The sequence below is a fragment of the Fukomys damarensis genome, unplaced genomic scaffold (assembly GCF_012274545.1).
Source record: "Fukomys damarensis isolate Sample0158 unplaced genomic scaffold, DMR_v1.0_HiC HiC_scaffold_25, whole genome shotgun sequence".
NCBI lineage: Eukaryota > Metazoa > Chordata > Mammalia > Rodentia > Bathyergidae > Fukomys > Fukomys damarensis.
The window spans coordinates 27,134,554-27,152,472 of record NW_022900937.1 but is presented as its reverse complement, the minus strand read 5'-3'; the positions used below and the strand labels follow the sequence as shown (position 1 = coordinate 27,152,472).

General features: G+C 43.2%; 1 protein-coding gene, 1 pseudogene and 1 gene segment (V, D, J or C); 1 reads left to right on the top strand and 2 right to left on the bottom strand.

The window, feature by feature from the left end:
- The window catches only part of LOC104862019, a 15,492-nt pseudogene extending 14,728 nt beyond the window's left edge, over window positions 1–764 (top strand).
- A 5,592-nt stretch (window positions 765–6,356) lies between these two features.
- On the bottom strand, window positions 6,357–6,980 carry LOC104852709. The segment is given in 2 exon segments: window positions 6,357–6,781; window positions 6,888–6,980. Coding segments are annotated over 2 exon segments (471 nt in total).
- Window positions 6,981–14,722: 7,742 nt separating this feature from the next.
- On the bottom strand, window positions 14,723–17,025 carry LOC104852697 (protein kinase C iota type-like). The gene is given in 2 exon segments (XM_033756072.1): window positions 14,723–16,308; window positions 16,311–17,025. Coding segments are annotated over 2 exon segments (2,301 nt in total).
- Window positions 17,026–17,919: the final 894 nt, after the last annotated feature.

Sequence of the window (17,919 nt, the reverse complement as noted above, 5' to 3'; positions counted from 1 at the left end):
AGTTGCATCCATTTTCTATAAAATATTAAAGTTTATCCTTCTTTATGAGCATATCACGTACTTCCAAGATTTAAGTATTGTACCTTTTGCTGCTATAAATACTGTGTAAGTATGCATATATGGGATTCTTGACCTATTTTTGCGTTAAGTATTTAATATGTTTACTTGTGTTGATGACAATATCAAGAAAACACTATGAGCAGAGCCAAAGTCAAATGGTTAAAAAAAATTTCCAATCTAGCAGGAAAAAAGATTTAATTCTTCACCAAAAGTTATTGAGCAGAAGAAAATGAACAGAAAAGGTGAACAAGGAATATGAACAAATATTTCTTTCCAATGAGAATCACAAACATTATTTGGAAACGGTACCCAACTCACTTAATGCATTGAAAATTTCCCACCAGGAAACCAGACCCAAACCCAACTTTCAAACCCTCCCTGGCCTGGTGGTTCCGGTGCAGCCCCAGCTCTCCTTCCCTGCTGACACCTGCAGGAGCTTCGTGAATTTCTTCCCAGAGCCCTCCCTTGTGATGTGCGTCGTGCACAGTACTCAGAGCCTGGGGCCAGGAAAACTCATTCGTGGCTGTGTTCTGGACTAGCAGATGGAACAACTGGAGCAGGTGGAGGTTTGTGCTCTCAAACTGAGACATCTCCCCAGTCATTAAACTTCATCCTTGGAGTGAATGGATCCACCTAACGTGAATTACTGGTATGGATGGAACATCTGGGGGCACAAGATGATAGTTAGCCTTCTGTCAGTGTAGTGGAGTTCCTGACATAGATGACTGATGTGAGGAATGACTTATTTTTAGGAATGGTTCCATTCTACAGTTGCTCCGTTCCGTTGTCTCTGGGTTTGAGGTGAGGTGAAACATCATGGTGGAAGGGCGTTGCAGAACAAGTTAGCCCACCTCATGGCAGCCAGGAATCACACAGAATGAATGGAAGGAGCCAGTGTCACAGACACACTTTCTAAAGCACAGTCTTAATCACCAATTTCCAACAAAATACATATTCCCTAAATTCCCTTCCTCTCATTTCCCATTTTCCCAACAGCACCACCACAGCCATCTGCATAGGAGCCATGAGGACCAATCTAGTACACACTATACCACAGAGGGACCAAGTGAGGGTCTCTGTGTGCTTCTCAGCTCCTGAGTCCACTCTTGCAGGTGCACCTGGGAAGGGATACAACAGTCTTCCTCCTGAACTGAGCACACAATAATCTTAGAGCCATGTATGATGTCTCAGAAACTCACTTTGGGGAACTTTCACCTGGAAAAGACCTATAACTCTCATTTTTAAATTAGAGCTCTTCCTTCCACAGAGACTCCTGTGCTACCCGAAGAGAGATTTGTGGGCTTCCACATTCCAAGAGTGAGATTTTAATTAGATCTCGATGAAATCTTTGCCTATGAGATGGTGAATCTCCATTGGCATAAAAGAGAGATCCAGCTCTCTGTGGCCCTTGCTATGTCCCATTGTGTGGATCTGGATGTCCCCTCTTAACATCATTCTGGACCCTACGGCTCACTGTACTAAGTGGCAGAACACTGGGTGGGTCATGGGGCACGGGACATATCCTTTATGTGGCTTCATGCTATTTCCTGTTACTGCATTCATAGCATGAGAGCAGGATGAGATGAAGGTGATGTGCCCCTTGTGCTTGCCTCTCCTGCCTGTGCCTCCATGCCTTATGTGCTGTGTCCCAATAGCAACCTGCTAGGAAATTTTTGGCCTTGAGATCCTTCAACCAAAATAAACTTGTCATTTTAAAAATTGTGTTACTCTGTTACAGCAAGTAAAAGTGCATTCAAGCTGGACTTCTGAGGATTCCCTTCTCTTACATTCGGGGGGTGGATATGTTTATGATAGGAGACTCTCATTGGGGAATCGTGTTGGACACAGGCCTAAGGGCAACACCAACTTCCTAAGACCAAAACGCTCTCCTCCCTGTCTCTCATCCCTCCTCATGCCCAGGCACGACTCCTCCATCTACTCAGACTCTAGTGTTGGTTACTCAGAGCTTAGTCCCCTGCTGCTTTCATTCCCTGTTTCTCTCTCTGGTCTGGTACCCATGTGCCAGGGGAGCTTCTGGTCACAGTGAGGTTGTCACAAGGATCCCCAGCCTGCACCTTGCTGTCCCCTCTCTGTGCATGTGGACTTCAGTGATTGCCTATCCAGGAATCCTTGGAGAGGGGTCAGGTGCTTCACCAAGGTAGTTCCCTGAAATTCTCTCCAGCCCCTATTCTCAGAGCTTAGTCCACTGCTGCTTTCATTCCCTGTTTCTCTCTCTGGTCGGGTACCCATGTGCCAAGGGAGCTTCTGGTCACAGTGAGGTTGTCAGAAGAATCCCCAGCCTGCTCCTTGCTGTCCCCTCTCTGTGCATGTGGACTTCAGTGAATGCCTATCCAGGAATCCTTGGAGAGGGTCCAGGTGCTTCACCAAGGTAGTTCCATGAAATTCTCTCCAGCCCCTACCAGTATTCAGTTTAAACTTTGTGCTATTGTTGATGCTCCCTTTACCACTTTAGCCAAGGAGACAGAGTTATTGCTACTGAACCAGTCTGTGAGGGGGATTTCTTCTTCCTGCGCTCAGTGTGATTTGTGTATGTGACTGTATGGTATAAGAGGTTGAGCCAAGGTTGCTGTCACAGGTTCCTGAGACCTGGTTTTGAGTTGCGGGAGCTGCTAAGACTGGCAGTGGCGGTGTGGGGTTCAATCTGGCCAAGGGTTTTCGGTTCCTATGACTTTGCTGGCTTGGTGCTGCAGATTTTGGTCATGTAAATAAAATGTTGAGGATCCCCTCTTGTATCAGGCCATCATGCTGTGACTGCCATTTTAATTTTTGTAAAGTCTCTCTGTGGTAGCATTCTTGCTGGTGGTTTCCACTCTACCTTGGCCCATCTTAATCAGGTATGAGTTTGCAGGGTAAATTTGCTACTAGTAGCCACATTCAAGAAATTAAGATTGCTCATTCTGTGACAGTGTCTTCAGTATATATCTTCTCCTTTCACTTTTATGTATGTACACAGGTCATTATTTTTGTATTAATGGTGTGCGCTTTAGAAATGTGAAATTTTTTAAATGTCATAATCAGTTGTGTTTTCTGTGTAGGACTTTATGCCTGACGGATGTAGCTCTCATTTTCTGGGCCCATTCTTCCGTAAGTTGTGAATGCACCAGTCCCTGATCCTGAAGTGCCTGCAGATAGAGGAACACACCTGGTGAGGTTTGGAACTTCACTTCTTGCATGGTGAACAGATGTGACTTCCCTGCATTCTGTTGTTTGGTGAAGGAAAACAGAACCAGTGTGGACCAGGATGCTAGTTGAGAAGTCTCTCATTATCTACTGTAGTTACCTACCTCTCCACCTTTTTCTTTTTCTATGTTCATGTAGTTTTTTAATTTTTTCAATTTTTATTGATACACTTTGCAGCATTCGATGGTTACATTCATTGTGGGAGTTGGTCCATGTGTATGCATGGCTCTTGCACAATAATACACAGAAGGGACCTCAGGGTCACAGAGTTGAGCTGCAGGAAGAACAGGTTCTGGTTGTGTCTCTTCTCGACTCTTGAGGGAAGGGATGTACTTATTGCTACATCATCCAGTAACCTTGTGCAGAACCTTTGAGCCCCTCAATGGGAGGACATCAATCTCTTCAGATCAGCTTTGTGGAAGACAGAGGAAGGAATAATGCGGGGGAGGGGGTCAGGATGATTCTCAGGATCCAGGACTTAGCCCAGGATGAGTTGCTACTGGCCATTGCTTCCTGGGTTGCAGGATTCTTCATCCTCTGCTCCGGGTCCTGTTCCCAGAACCAGATGAGAGGAGGGAAAGGCAGGGCATGAACTCAACAGACCTCTCTGAGCTGGAAGAGGGGAGAGAGAAGGTGCTCTCTACAGACTCAGGGTGTTTTAAGGGGTGGAAGAAGTTTCCAACAGGAGACATCAGGAGACTTAGCAGGAGACGTTGATTCCTGTTTTGTAATCTGGCCATGTTTCCCAGAGAAATGAAGGTTACATACAGACTTAGATCCCCTGTCCTCTCTCTATCAACATTGAATTCATTGTTTACAGACATTTTCTGTCGTGGCTGTAGGTCTTTCTAATACACTCTTTCTATTCATTATGATTCTTTTCTGGGTTTTATTTCTTATGATAGAGGTGTCTCTTTCTATTCATTATGATTCTTTTCTGGGTTTTATTTCTTATTTGATAGAGGTGGGTAAGTTGCATGTATTCAGAAAATTATCCTTTCGTATAGGTTTATGCCCAGGTGTGGCCACAGACACCTGTGTAAGTTGACTGAATAATATGGTGTTTCTCTTTTTAGTCTCCTGTTGAACCTTTGACTTATGCACCCTCAGTAGCAAAATAGGCCACCCTTTCTCTGCATAGTTGAGAACTCCAGTAATTCTGATCTTGTTATTAGTCACTATAACAAGTGGGAGGTGATATCTCATTGCGGCTTAAATATTAATTTATATAGCTAACTATTTTGAAATTTATCCTTTATATATCTAAAACTCTGAAAAATTTGCTTTTAATAGAGGCTATGTCTTGTGTATTTTATTATGTTTATATATGTATGCTTGGTTTCAATATGACTGTAATTTTACTATAAATTCTACAGTGTTCAATTTTGTTTTTGGACCACTTGTTTTCTCTAGAATCTTGTGATACATTACAGCTTTTGGGTTATATGTTTTGGAATGGCAATTTGCATTGGACTTCACCCACACAATAAAAGATCAAATTATGAGTATACAATTGAATGTTGTTTTCCATATTAAATGGCATAGCCCTCCCATAGCAATCCTTATCTGGTGTGTTCATCATCACAGGAAAATCTGTATCTATTTCCAGTTATTAAGTATCTAACCCTATCCCATCCTCACACATCCTGGTAGATGTAGCTCTATTTTCTGTGTGCAAGGATATGGAAAATGTAGATACTCTAAATCCCCAGCGTCACACGGTCCAGTTTTTGTGTCTGTTACCATATTTTTCAAAGTATATTCAAGCAGTTACACGATATTAGCAACTTCTCTTTTATATGTGAAGAATATCCCAATGTGGATACACCAGTGATTATTTTGACCAGCTTTTATGCATGGACAGACTTAGTTTCTAAATTGTGGTTATAACTCAGGATTTTTATAGAAAAGTTAGATTGCATGATTTTGTGCTAAAGTGTAGTTTCAACACTCCTAGTGAATTACTGAATGAGAGAAATCATATGATGGCTTTCTTTTGACAATTTCAGAATCTATTAAGTTCTTAGTAGACCAGGTATGAAATATCTCAATGTCATCACCAATTTTGAGGGCTCTAGTTTTTCCACATCCTAATCAGTACATGCTACTAATTTTTAATCCCAAACATACAGATTGGAAGAGAGTGCATAAAATTGGAGTTCATTTGCTAAGCAGATAAACTTTCGTAGAAGCACTCACTCTCTCTCTATTCTTTGATGGATATAAAATTTTAGGAATGGCAATTCCATTAAGACAGAAATACATTAGTCCTCACTTTGACTGGGAGAGAGAGGGAAGAGCAAGTATAAAGAGTGAGAGCTGAAAAGTATGGTGTTCAGTTGGCAATTTAGAAAAAAGACTTATAATGACATTCAAGGTTGTGTCTTTTCTGTTTGAAATGTACTGATGAATAATGGAGATTTTTCTTTTAATAGGTGTGATTATTGATGCTTCAAATAGTAAAATAAATTTGGTAAAACTTAAAATTTTAGTTATAAAATGCTAAAATAATATAAATGTTATGTAAATCACTATATAAATGTTAGCTTGCATGAAGAACAGGTAATGAAAGAGACAGAGCTCATTATTATTCCATTTAAATACAAAGAGAGAAATGCTCACCAGGAGATGAACAGGAAGGAGAACTCAGATGAAGTCTCCCCAGGTCCTCAGTGCCCCCACTCCTGTTTTGAACCCCTGAAAGGTCCGGCTCCTGGGCATCCTGATCATGCTGAGTGCTCTGCTCTGGTCCTCAGCACCCTTTGGAGGGACTCAGCGTCCCCTAATTGGCTGAGCCTGGCCTGCTGGTCCTGATCAACTAGAAGTGAGGTTTGTGTCTGGGCTCAGACTGACAGCTTCTCACTGCGGATTCCAAATTCCTACCAGACTTTCAGCAGGTTCCCTGAGACTCCTTAGGATGTGTTCCTGATGACCACAGCAAAATCATTTTTAGCTCAAGTGTTAAATTGTGTTTTGCACAGTTGACAATGTGTTCTCCTATTTTTAAAAAATGTGATTAGTGACACATTTCAAGGGTAAGGACATGTATCAGCTATCAGAGTGTCTGGGAATAAGTACTAGGTTGAAAAGAAGACTCAGATCCTAACAAGAAAACATCTTGGTTCTCTCTGTATTCCCAGCGTCCCCTGCTGGTCCTGAACGCCCCTGCAGGGAGGTTTGTGTCTGGGCTCACAATGATGTCCCCTCACTGTGTATGTAGAGCAGTAATATAAGGCCGAGTCCTCGGTCCTTAGGTTGTTCATTTGCAGATACAGAGTGTTCTTGGCGTTGTCTCTGGAGATGGTGAATCGGCCCTTCACGGAGGCTGCGTAGTTTGTGGTACTACTTCCTGGGTTAATTTCCCCAAGCCACTCCAGCCCCTTCCCTGGAGCCTGGCGGATCCAGTCCATCCAGTAGTCACTAAAGGTGAATCCCGAAGCCAAACAGGAGAGTTTCAGGGAACCCCCAGGCTGCACCAAGCCTCCCCCGGACTCCACCAGCTGCACCTCACACTGGGCACCTGCAAACACAGAGACATCCTGCTCAGGAAACTGTCACATTTGTCCACTGTTTATTCCCTCAATGTCTACTCACTACCTCAGTATCTCACGTTCACCAACAATTACCTTTTAAGACAGCAACAAGAAAAACCCAGCTGAGCGTAAGTTCCATTGTGAGCCCTCTGTGCTCAGTCCGGATCACCGAGTGGGAACAGCTGGGCATCCAGGGCTGGGCTCTTCTGCAGAGCTGCAGGGTCAGGGCTGGGCTGGTTTTCATCAGCACAGGGAGGCCCTATTTGCATGGCCTCCTGCTATATAGTCAGGTCTGGTGTGGACGCCTCAGCTAGAGATGGGTGCAGAGCACATGAGCGTGTTCTGGGAGATATTTTGTAACATTCAAAATAAGGACATATGATTTCTTACTGGTGCTTGTGTTGTGATGGACTCTAAAGCTCATTAGTTTTCTGGTTTGGTCATTCCCTAAGTGTTACACATGTGCATCTAAAGCAAGAAGCAGAATAGACGAGCTCAAATCTGATAAGAACATCTCATGTATTATTGGCATGTATGCTTCTCACAGTTCTTACCCGCTCCAAGAGCAAAATCCCAGTGAGAATCGGAAAGCTTAGTGATGTTTTCCAGAACTCTTCTTCCAGTGAGAGAACACGAGATGATTGTTCAGCACTGTAATGATTCCCTAAATAAACAGACAACCCAGATTCTTCAGGCCTATACTCAAGTCTGATATAATCTGTTTTATTACCAATCTCTGCCCTAACATTTCCCTAAAAAATTATCTGATTTATATAAAATAACTTTAATGATGACTTATTGAAATATATTTTAACAAAAGTATAGTTTGTTCATACTGGCATAATCCTTCCCACGGTCATGTAGGCATGGAGAAGGACTCATAAATTCGCCAACAGTTTTCTATCAATTCTTTCTCCTGTGTCTTCCTTTATTCCAGGTCTTTCTCAAATGAAACATTTATTCCAGCATGAGATAATCTTCTTTCAAGGTGACAACATCCACAGATTGATGTTGAATGACAGTGATGAGTATGATGATGGATTCCAAAGCATAAAACTTTTTAAATTTCTGTATTCTTTCTAGATTTTGCAAGTTGAGATTATCATTCCACTTAAATGCATATAGAGTGGACAAAATAACTATACAAGTAAATATATCTGCTTTCTAGCGGAACACAAACCAAAACACACACACACACACACACACACACACACACACACCTTGGAGCTTGGCTCCTTCCAAGTGACTTGTGATCGAGGTCCTGTGTGGTCACCTGACTTTATTTAATGATAAGACAGAGGAAACCCTAGATAACCACAGGAACACCCTCACTCCCAAGCTTTCTTCTCTGGACTTCTTCCTGGGGACCTTGCTGGTTTCTCTGGATCCTCAATGTCCACAACTTTCTCTGCTGCTGTTAAAAATCCGTTTCTCCTTGGTCCTGAGCACCCCTGTAGGGAGTTTGTGCTAGGGCTCACAGTGATGTCTCCCCACAAGATCTCTTACACAGTAATGCACAGGTATGTCCTCCATGGGTACTGAGCCCCACTGCTGGGAAAACTAGTTCTTGGATGTGTCTTGGGAGATGATGAGTTGACTCTCAGGAATGCATTATCAGCTGCGCCTCCATTAAAACCATCCTGCCCCATCCAAGGAATCCCCTTTCCGGGAGGTTGATGCATCCAGCTCCTGCAGTAATCAGTATTGTTGTAGTAACCAGAAGATGCAGAGCTGAGGAACAGGCCAAGTCCCAGCTCTGGCACCTGCACCTAGCAGAGGACAGTGGGATTCAGAACAGAGTGTGTTTGGAGCTTGGATGCAGCATCCCCACACCTTTCTGTCTGAGCCCTGGGACTCTCATATCTGGGAGCTGCCACCAGAAAGAGGAGGAGCCAGTGTTGTTGCACTTTCTTTCACATTAGCAGTATACTTTTCAGAACATATCTTAAATTGTGAGGCAGAACCTAAATTTCAGCAAACGTGTGATGTGACTTCATCTGAGATCTGAGTGCCTCCTGCAGCGTTTGCATGTGGGATGCGCTCTTGCATATGAAAGTGTGAGGGAGACACAGGAGTTCTCTGTTTTGGAGACTGACCCTGGGTGGAGGATTGTGCCTGAGCCCTCCAAGGGTCAGGTGCTGTACCTGGCTCCACTGCCTAGGTCCTCACTGCAGGGAGGTTTGCATCCAAACTCACACTGAAGTCCCCCACTGTGTCTATTTTATACTGATGCATATCCATGTCTTTGGTTCTCAGGGTGCTGAGTGCTCAGGAAACATGACTCTCAGAAAAGCCACAGATGGAAAAAAAAAATACATGTAATAATTGCAGATTGCTTAAAGGCCTTCTTAAAAAAATTACCAAAGCCTTTAAGACAGAATTTTAAAAGACTTAAAAATTCAATAAGGATATAAATGGAAGAGTTTACCGAGGGCTCCTGAAAAATATTTTACTTGGGTCTTAGGGAAATATGTATTTATATGATCGTGAGATACCAATCATTTAGAAGCTAAGAACTAAAATATCCTGAGGAGACTAAGGGAAAGAGGATTCTTATTCCCTGCTGCTGAGAAAGCCGAATGGCTCCTCCACTGGGGAAGACACCTGGGGATTCCTCATGGAGGTGAAGACAGCATCTGAGGGGTTCACCCGGCTGAGCTGAGAACCTCTGTGCTCACACGGCATGAGGATGCTGCCCTGGGCCTCATCCCCTCCGCTCTCCCCACCGGATGCCTCCTGGACTCCCCACTCGTGCTCAGCTGTGAGGACTCCTCCCGTCAGAGCCGCCTCCCCTTGTCTGTGTGCAGGCCCCACTGAACCTCAGGATCCGTCGGTCCTGCTCCCGATATTCACTCAAATGTGTGCGACACACATGGTAATGTGGGGGAGACACGACATCAGACATTTGTCCAAACACGCAGAATGCACAAGGCCAAGGAGGGACCCCGTGGAGAGCCACGACTGGGAGATGATGCTGTGTCACTGAGCGTCCAGTCCCGGAACACAGAGGACCACGGTGAGGGTGCTGCTGGGACAGGTTGTGTGTACGAGGCAGAGACTCAGGGGAAACCTCTGAACCCTCTCCTTCACATTTTGTGAACATAAACCTTCAGCATAAGTAAAATCTGCTGAACAGAAATAGCCAAGGCATTCTGGGAGACAGTCTCGCCACTTTTCACAAGTTAAACAGAACATTGCCATAAGGTAGAAGAACTTCGTTTTTAGTTACTTCTCCAATTGCTTGGAAATATATGTCTGCACAAAAATTTCTCTGAGTCTTATAGTTTGCATATAGGCTGTCTGTGGTATGGATGTTTCCCTATAAAATTACAGTGCGTACACATTTGTATCATTCCTATCCTTAGTTACTTCACTCCAGTCTTTAGCTCTCAATCCGAAGGCAGCTGCTGCTCCCTCAGGATTTCTGACAGACTGAGGATGTGGTCACCACACTGTGTGTCGCACAGTAATACCGCTCAGCTCCATGTAGGCTGTGCTGGAGGAGGTGTCTGCAGTGAGGCTGACCCTGTCCTGGAACTTCTGAGCATATTCAGTATTTCCATCCTCTGGATCAATTCCAGCGATCCACTCCAGACCCTGTCCAGGGCCCTGTCACACCCAGTGCATGTAGTAGTCTGTGAAGGCATAGCCAGAAGCCTTGCAGGAGATCTTCACAGACTCCTTGGGCCTCTTCACCTCAGCCCCAGACTGCACCAACTGCACCTGGCCATGGGCACCTGTGGAGACAAGACAGGAGTTGGATGCAGGACCCCTGACAGGCTCTGGTCCATTCTGTAGCCCTAGGACTGGGTGTCACCTTACTTTTCGCAGCTGCCACCAAGCAGAGGATTCTCCAGGTCCAGTCCATGGTGAGTAGCTGTGCTCTGTTGGATTCTTCAGAAGAGGGTGATGGCTGTGGAATTCTCTGGGGCACAGATATATCCATATTTACCTCAGCAGATGCTGGTTATTTGCATATTCATGAGGCAGAAAACTTCTTAGCTCCAGACCTGATCCAGCCTGAGAAAGAGGCCATTCAGCAGTGTGGTCCTGGTGTCCATATCCTTATCCTGTCTGAGGAGATACAACTTCTCTCACTTCCTTACAAATTTGTGCATATCGGCCTCAACTTATTGAGCATCAAGGCACCTCAAGAGAGCTCTGCTCTCTCAATCCGCCTGTGAATGGCCTATAAACCACCTAAACCTTTCCTTGGCTATCAGTGTTCCTGATGCTAAGCAGCTGTATTGATCAGGGCCTGCTTCTATCAGGTATCAACATAGCTCACTGTTGTCTCAAAGAGATGGACACTATTCATCCCACATGAGAACTCAGAATGGTGCATGAGCCGCCAGGCCTCCTAGAATGGTATCTGCAGGAGCTCCCTGGATTGATTGTGCCCCATCTTCTCCACAGGAAGACCCTTGGTCTTCAGATAAGCCCTATGATGCGTGCTCTGGGGATGTGTTTATGATCCCCTGAAGGATGGGACTTGAATGTGAGTCTCATAACTCAGTTTCCAAAATCTTGCCTAAGAATTGGTGTTAATTTTCTTGTGGACTCATTCACAATGGAACAAAACAGAATTTTAGAGTTTTCATAGATATTATATTGACATCACTCTTCTGCATCTTTACCCACTTATTGGTGCACAGGGTCCATTCACCCATCCCACGCTCTGAGCCTCCAAAACACGGCCATACACTCAGTCCTGGTGCTAACACCTACACCTGAGAGTGAAGATCATGCTTCTATGATCTAAGTGTCTCCCAACATGGTGTGCCATTTCAGGTTAGAATAGTCCATTCTGCGTTCCATACACTTACTAATGAGATACTCAAAGCAGTAGAAACCTGACTTTTGCGGCCCATCTTGTATGACAGAGTTTTATTTGTGTTATAGACTATTTTTACGCCTAAAGTTCATCATACAATGAAGGGTGTTTCCTCTGTATTTATGACAGTTTTTTTCCAAGAAGAATAAAGTTGTGGAAAAGTCCTCAGAATGTCTGACTGGAGAAGGCTCTGGGTTCATTTCTCAGTGCTCAATCTTCTCCCCTCATCTGAGAGGCCCAAGGCGTCTACTTGGAGCCTCACCTTGAGAGTCTCAGGAATCTGGGGGTCTCACGTGATGTTTGAATCCAGGAGCTCTCATTGTCAACTCCAGCCACCCATCAAATCCCCACTAGTGTTCCCTCCAGTGTGGACCCCGAACTCCATCTCAGCCAGGAAGAATGGTTCATCTGTGATTATGGACGTTCCTGGCCCTCCAGGTTTCTTCATGTTTGTTCAATCGACAATTTGATTTCTTTCATGAGCCCATGAAAAAATAAAAATGTTTATTTACTCCAGATTTTTGTAGAATTGCACATGCATGTGATAATTTTCTATGTATTCACATATTTCAGTAAAATCCAGAAGTGCTGTTAGCAGCCAAATATGTGCTCTTTCTTGAGTTCGAGCCCAAGATTACTAATTGAAAATGACATTTAGATGATTACGAATGAATCCACAAAGACACAGAAAAAGGAAATGAAAGATATCCTATCAGGGAAGAGGCATGGCCCCGGCCTGAGCTCCAGCTGGGACCCTGCACTGCTGGGGCCTAGACCTCAAATGTCAAAGAGCAGAAGGGATATCATTCTGAGCCCAGGAAGATAGCTGGGTGGTGAGCATCCGAGAGACAGCCTCTCAGGCTCATGAGAATCAAAGCCCCCCGAGTGTGTGAAGAGAATCCCTCCAATAAAGAGTCAGTTGTTGGCAGTAGCTGGCATTCCTGATATATTTAGATATCTTTTTGGGTTTTGGATTTTCATTTCCCTACTAACTACTGCAAGAAAATCTGTTAAAGTGTGGCTTCATGATACATCTACATCTTGGAAACAAAAAAAACAGCAATCTGCACTCTGACTACTCTCTGCTTTGGTGCATAGATAGCCCTTGACTGCAGTGGGTCTGAGTGTATGGTCCCGACTGTGGACATCAGTATTACTTGAGAACCTGTTAGTTCAAAGTTTCTGAGTCAGAAACTCTGGACATGGGACCAAGAGTCACCTGCAGATAGTTCTGATCCTCCTGAAATGTAAGATCTTTGGCATTTTTTTGACATTTATTAAATGTTTTATTTAAAGTTCTTTACATGAAAAAGAAGGTACACAAATACAGAATACATTGTGATGACCAAGGCAGTACTCTACATGACAAAAATCAAAACAACACAAATTTATGAAGTAAATGTACTGGAACTGAACAAGATACTTGAAATTTAATCCAGGGTGCATATGCATACAATGATCTGACTACAGGCACGTGCAAAATAAATTATTTCCTTGAGCACTGAAATGCCAACCATTCTGTCCATAAATTGCCTACTTCCGCTGGTGAACATATTGAGAGACCTTCCATACAACAGGAAAAGAACTGGCATGACACTTAAAGACTGCAAAAAGAATCAAAACATATTTTAATGCAATTCTGCATAAAATATACACAATCTTACTACTTAAAAATTAAAAAAAAGAGCACCCTGACTAAAGTTGAAATCCTCATAAAAGCAAAGTGCTTATCTTTTGTATATCTTTCCTAGAAAACTGGTGAGATTTTGTTGAGGGGAACAAGGAAGATATCTAATGAAGTCATTCATTTCAAATTTGTTCAAAAGATTCATAAAGTTGTAAATTGCTGCTTTTACCATCTTAAAATATTATAACATGAATATACTTTCTATTTACCTGGAGAACAAAAAGTAACTTGAGGAAAGTGTTTCTCAAAATGAGGTCCAACAGCCCTGAAGAGGTCTAATGTGGACTAAGTAATAAACATGTCTTAGAAAACTCTCTCTGTAATTATTCTGTGGTCTGAGATGCCCTAGAGCAGAGGGCAGTGCTGAAATGCAAGATAATAAACGTCTTTCTGACATGTTAGAATTCTCTATAATTTTATGTTGTGAATACTGCTTTTTGTTTTCAAACCAGTTCCAGGCATTTAGAGAAACATACATGCCTCAGAAATGAACATGTGAATGTCTATAAACAGTTTCCTTTATGTTTTCATTACTTTCAAGCTTAAAAATTGAAAGAAAAGACAATATATGTCTAAAAGCTTTGGAAAAGTTACATTTCTAATGAAAAGGGGCACTTCAAAAAAGAAAAGAATCTTTATTAAATGCCTACAAATTTTAAATCGTTCTAAGTTTAAAACTAGGTAGTTCACCTAAAATTAAATTTTACTAAGAATGTATCATTGTAGCTTATTTAGACAATGATGGTTACATTTCAGGTCCTTTGCCTAAAAATAGTACTAAGACAGGAATATTATATCTGGCAACTTTAAATAATGAATTGCTAAACAGAAATGTCAATAAAAATATTTTGAAGAATTTTGCCCCTGAAATGAAATCTACTATGTATTTCATGTGTTATCCTACTAAATAAAAACAAACTTAAGTAAGGAGACAGAATTATAATAAATGTATTTTATAAGGATAAATTAAAAATGAGTATCATTTTTTAGATTCCCTGAAGGCTACATAAACAGGGGTCCAAGAAGTATAGGTAATATGGTTTGAGATTAACAACATAGGTAAGACATTCTACTAAAAAGACAAATTATTTTCCCTTATAGTGAAAAACTAGAAAAAGTATTACATGGTCTCCATTCAACAAATGGAATGTGTTTCCAAGTTTGTTTAAGAAGAAATTGCCTCATTGTTATTCAAGTCAAATCCTAAAAAGCAACTCTTATCAACAAAAAAATTCAACCTTCCCTATTATGGACTATAGCAAGCCAGTATTACACTGAAATATAACTCTACCTAATAAAAGCAGCTTCTAGACATCTATAAAATGGTTAATTGAACTCAGGCTGCTAACAAGTTTTTTCATGCATTAAATAGCAACATAAGCAGAATACATAGCTGAAAAATGAGAGTCAGACCCATTCTTCTTCATACATCGTAGGACGATTAATATACTCAAAACCTGCAAATTCACATCCATCAGTCTTCCTCACGATGTCATTATCATCTGGGGTGAGCTGGACAGGTTCATCAGCAAATTGAGGATCAAAATTGTCCAAACCAATTCCCCCAGACATATTTGGTTTAAAGGGAGGCACCACCTGCTTTCGCTCCATCATCTCCCAGTTAAGGTTTTGAAAAAATGGATGTCCCTGGACATCAGCAAATCCCCTTTGAGGACAGCAACCCACTCGTTCCACTGGGTCCCTGTTCAGAAAACTCTTCAGAACAGTTGCAGCTTTTATGGACAAATAAGGAGGTAAGTGAATGGTTCTTTCCAAAATAACTTCCAGGAGATTCTTGTTTGCATTTTGGTCAGGGTTGTCAGAGCTCTTCACAAAACGGAATGGAGACTCCCCAACCATCATCTCATACAACAGCACTCCAAGAGTCCACCAGTCCAAACTGAAGCCACACTCTTCCCCTCTTATAATTTCTGGAGCCAGGTAATTAGGAGCACCACAGCAAATGCTGGTCGTGTCTCCTGGCTCTAAGCCTTGCTTACACATGCAGTAATCAACGAGTTCAATGTGCCCTTAAGAGTCGAGTAATAAATTGTCCAGTTTCAAATTTCTGTACAGTATCCCTCGCTGATGGAGATAGTTGAATGCTAAACTGATTTCTGCAGAGTAAAACCTGGCATGTTCTTCAGGAAGTATTCTTTGTTGCTGCCTATGAAACATCAGATCTCCACCATTTACATAGTCTAGAAGAAAGAACAGTCTGCTTTCTGTCTGGAAGCAGGAATGCAGTCCAACTAGAAATGGACAATGAGATGCCTGCTGTAAAATGTGCTTCTCTGTCCATACCCGATCAGTGTGGATGAGCTCTTTTTTCACTGCTTTCATCGCATAAGTAGGATCTTATTTTTTCAGCTGAACCAACAGTACTTTCCCATAAGTTCCTCTGCCAATCACGGTGAGCAAGTCAAAGTCCTGAAGACTTAAACCAGGTGAAATTTTTCCACTTTCTCCAGTGTTCCCTGCCTCATTCTCTTCATCAAGTTGTTCTAAACCCTCATGACTTGAAAGATTCTGTGGGATCGCTGTCTGTGCAGGGTGGGAAGCCATGGTTGATGGAGCCCCTAGCACCATGGGCTCTGATGCTAGAGAACGCTGCCCACATTGAACTGTGACCAGTCGGTGGCACTTCTTGTGCACCGAGAGTTTACAGCGGGTGCACTTATATACCTGGCGGCCAAGGCCCCCTACACGGTCTGTGCAGACAGCGCACTTAGCTCGCCTGGGGAAGCCTTTGGCTTGAAAAGCGTGGCCATTTGCATAATGCAGCTTTCTCCAGTGGCCTGCGTCTCCGTGGCGGATGGACGTATCCTCTGCTGGACAAAGCACTTTAGGATATTCTGCTATACAAGGTGATGCATTACCTAGGAGCTCACAATCTTTCTTTAACTCAGAGAGCATCAAGGCCTCTTCTAACTCTAACGGAGGTGACACAGTGTATGGGACTCCTTCTTCCGCTACCCAATGTGTGGTGAAAGCTGTTTATTGTCCAAACACCACACATCTTGACCTTTATCACAAAAGCCCTCAAAGGAGCTGGAATTCTCAAAAGATGCTGTCGTAATGTCTCTTCCCAAGCTCAGGACCGATGGGGTAGAGGTGTGGGTGGTGGAGGTGCCCGGGAAAAAGGGGCCATAGACGGGTTGGCTGCCCAGAAAAATGTGCAGGAAAGGCTTGGTGAATGAGTGTGGCCTGCTCCCAGCACGGACCAGAGGGGCCGGAATTCTGCAAAGCTCTCTCTCTGTGATGTTGTTTCCAGTAGCGGAGGCCAGGCCTGGGTCGATGTACACCAGGATTCTGTGCGTCTCTCCGGGGCTGGTGTCTATGACTTCAGTCTCCTCCCCTGGACCTTGACTCTCTAAGTTTTCTGTGCCTAGCTCTGGGGAGACCTGCCCAGAGCGACTGGGTGTTTCTGGGCGTGGTGATTCTTGCCCTGAGCTCTTCACAGCTTCTATGCCAGTGGTATTTGGGCGTAGGAAGACTTCAGCGGGGCACCTTGACTTTGGTAGCTCACTGGTGGTCACTCCCGGGGAGACCTTCCCTGGGGTGTCTGTGACACTTACAGTTGTGTCGCTGCTGCAGTGTGGCCTGCGGCATCTGGATGGTGTCAGCCGTCTTTTCAGTCTTTCACAGACACTTTCTCTGCCTGGGGTCCTGAGGCTGCGGCCTCGCAAAGTGGAGAAGCAGCTCAGCATGCTCGCTGTTGCTCCTCTCCGGCCAAATGAGCTTGGACGACGGCTGCGATTGGATTGTGATGCCCATTAGCAAGGGTTCCACGTTCTGTTTGGAGATGTTGCCAAGGAAGTGAGGTCCTGTCTTGGGGTTCCACAACTGCAGTCTCCACTTTAATAAGAAAACCCTATGGCCTATCTTTTTCATCATACTAAGTAAATCAGTGGCTCTTAACTTAGTATATTATTTTTATGTAACAATTTTTTAAGTTTCTTATCTGTATGATCTGTCTGTTCACTTTGTACTTTCGAATTACTAGGACTTGTACCCTTTGACTTCACACAAACTACAGGTGTATCCTGAGGGTTTTCTTTTTTCAGATAGGCACTACAGGATTTCATAAGTCACAGAATTCATAACACTGGATTCCACGTTATCATCGTCTTGCCTCAGCCACCCAGAGTGCTGGTATGACAGTCACACACCATCCTGCCCGATTCAGTGTGCTGTTTTGAAACAGCAAAACTAGGAAGACTTTGTGTGATATCAGGCATTGGTGATATTTTCAGTTTTAAAACATGTGCATTGACGCTTTGCATGTGGTGGGCACAGTATCAAGGGGTCTTTAAAATATAAACCTGGCAGTGCTGAGGATTTACACTTAGAGAACTGAAATTTAGGATGTTTTTCTTCCATTGATTGATTGTTTCATCACTTCCATTTTATTAGGTAGAGTGAGACTTTCTAGAAATTTCCACAATAATTTTCCTTAAGAGATACGATTCTTATGGGGAGGGGAGGAGGGGGGGAAGGGAGGGCAGGGACAAGGGGAAAAAAAGGAGAACCAGACCTGTCATTTAAAGTTCCAGGATCCCCATAATGAATGTAACTGTACTTTATGCCTAAAATGTACCAAT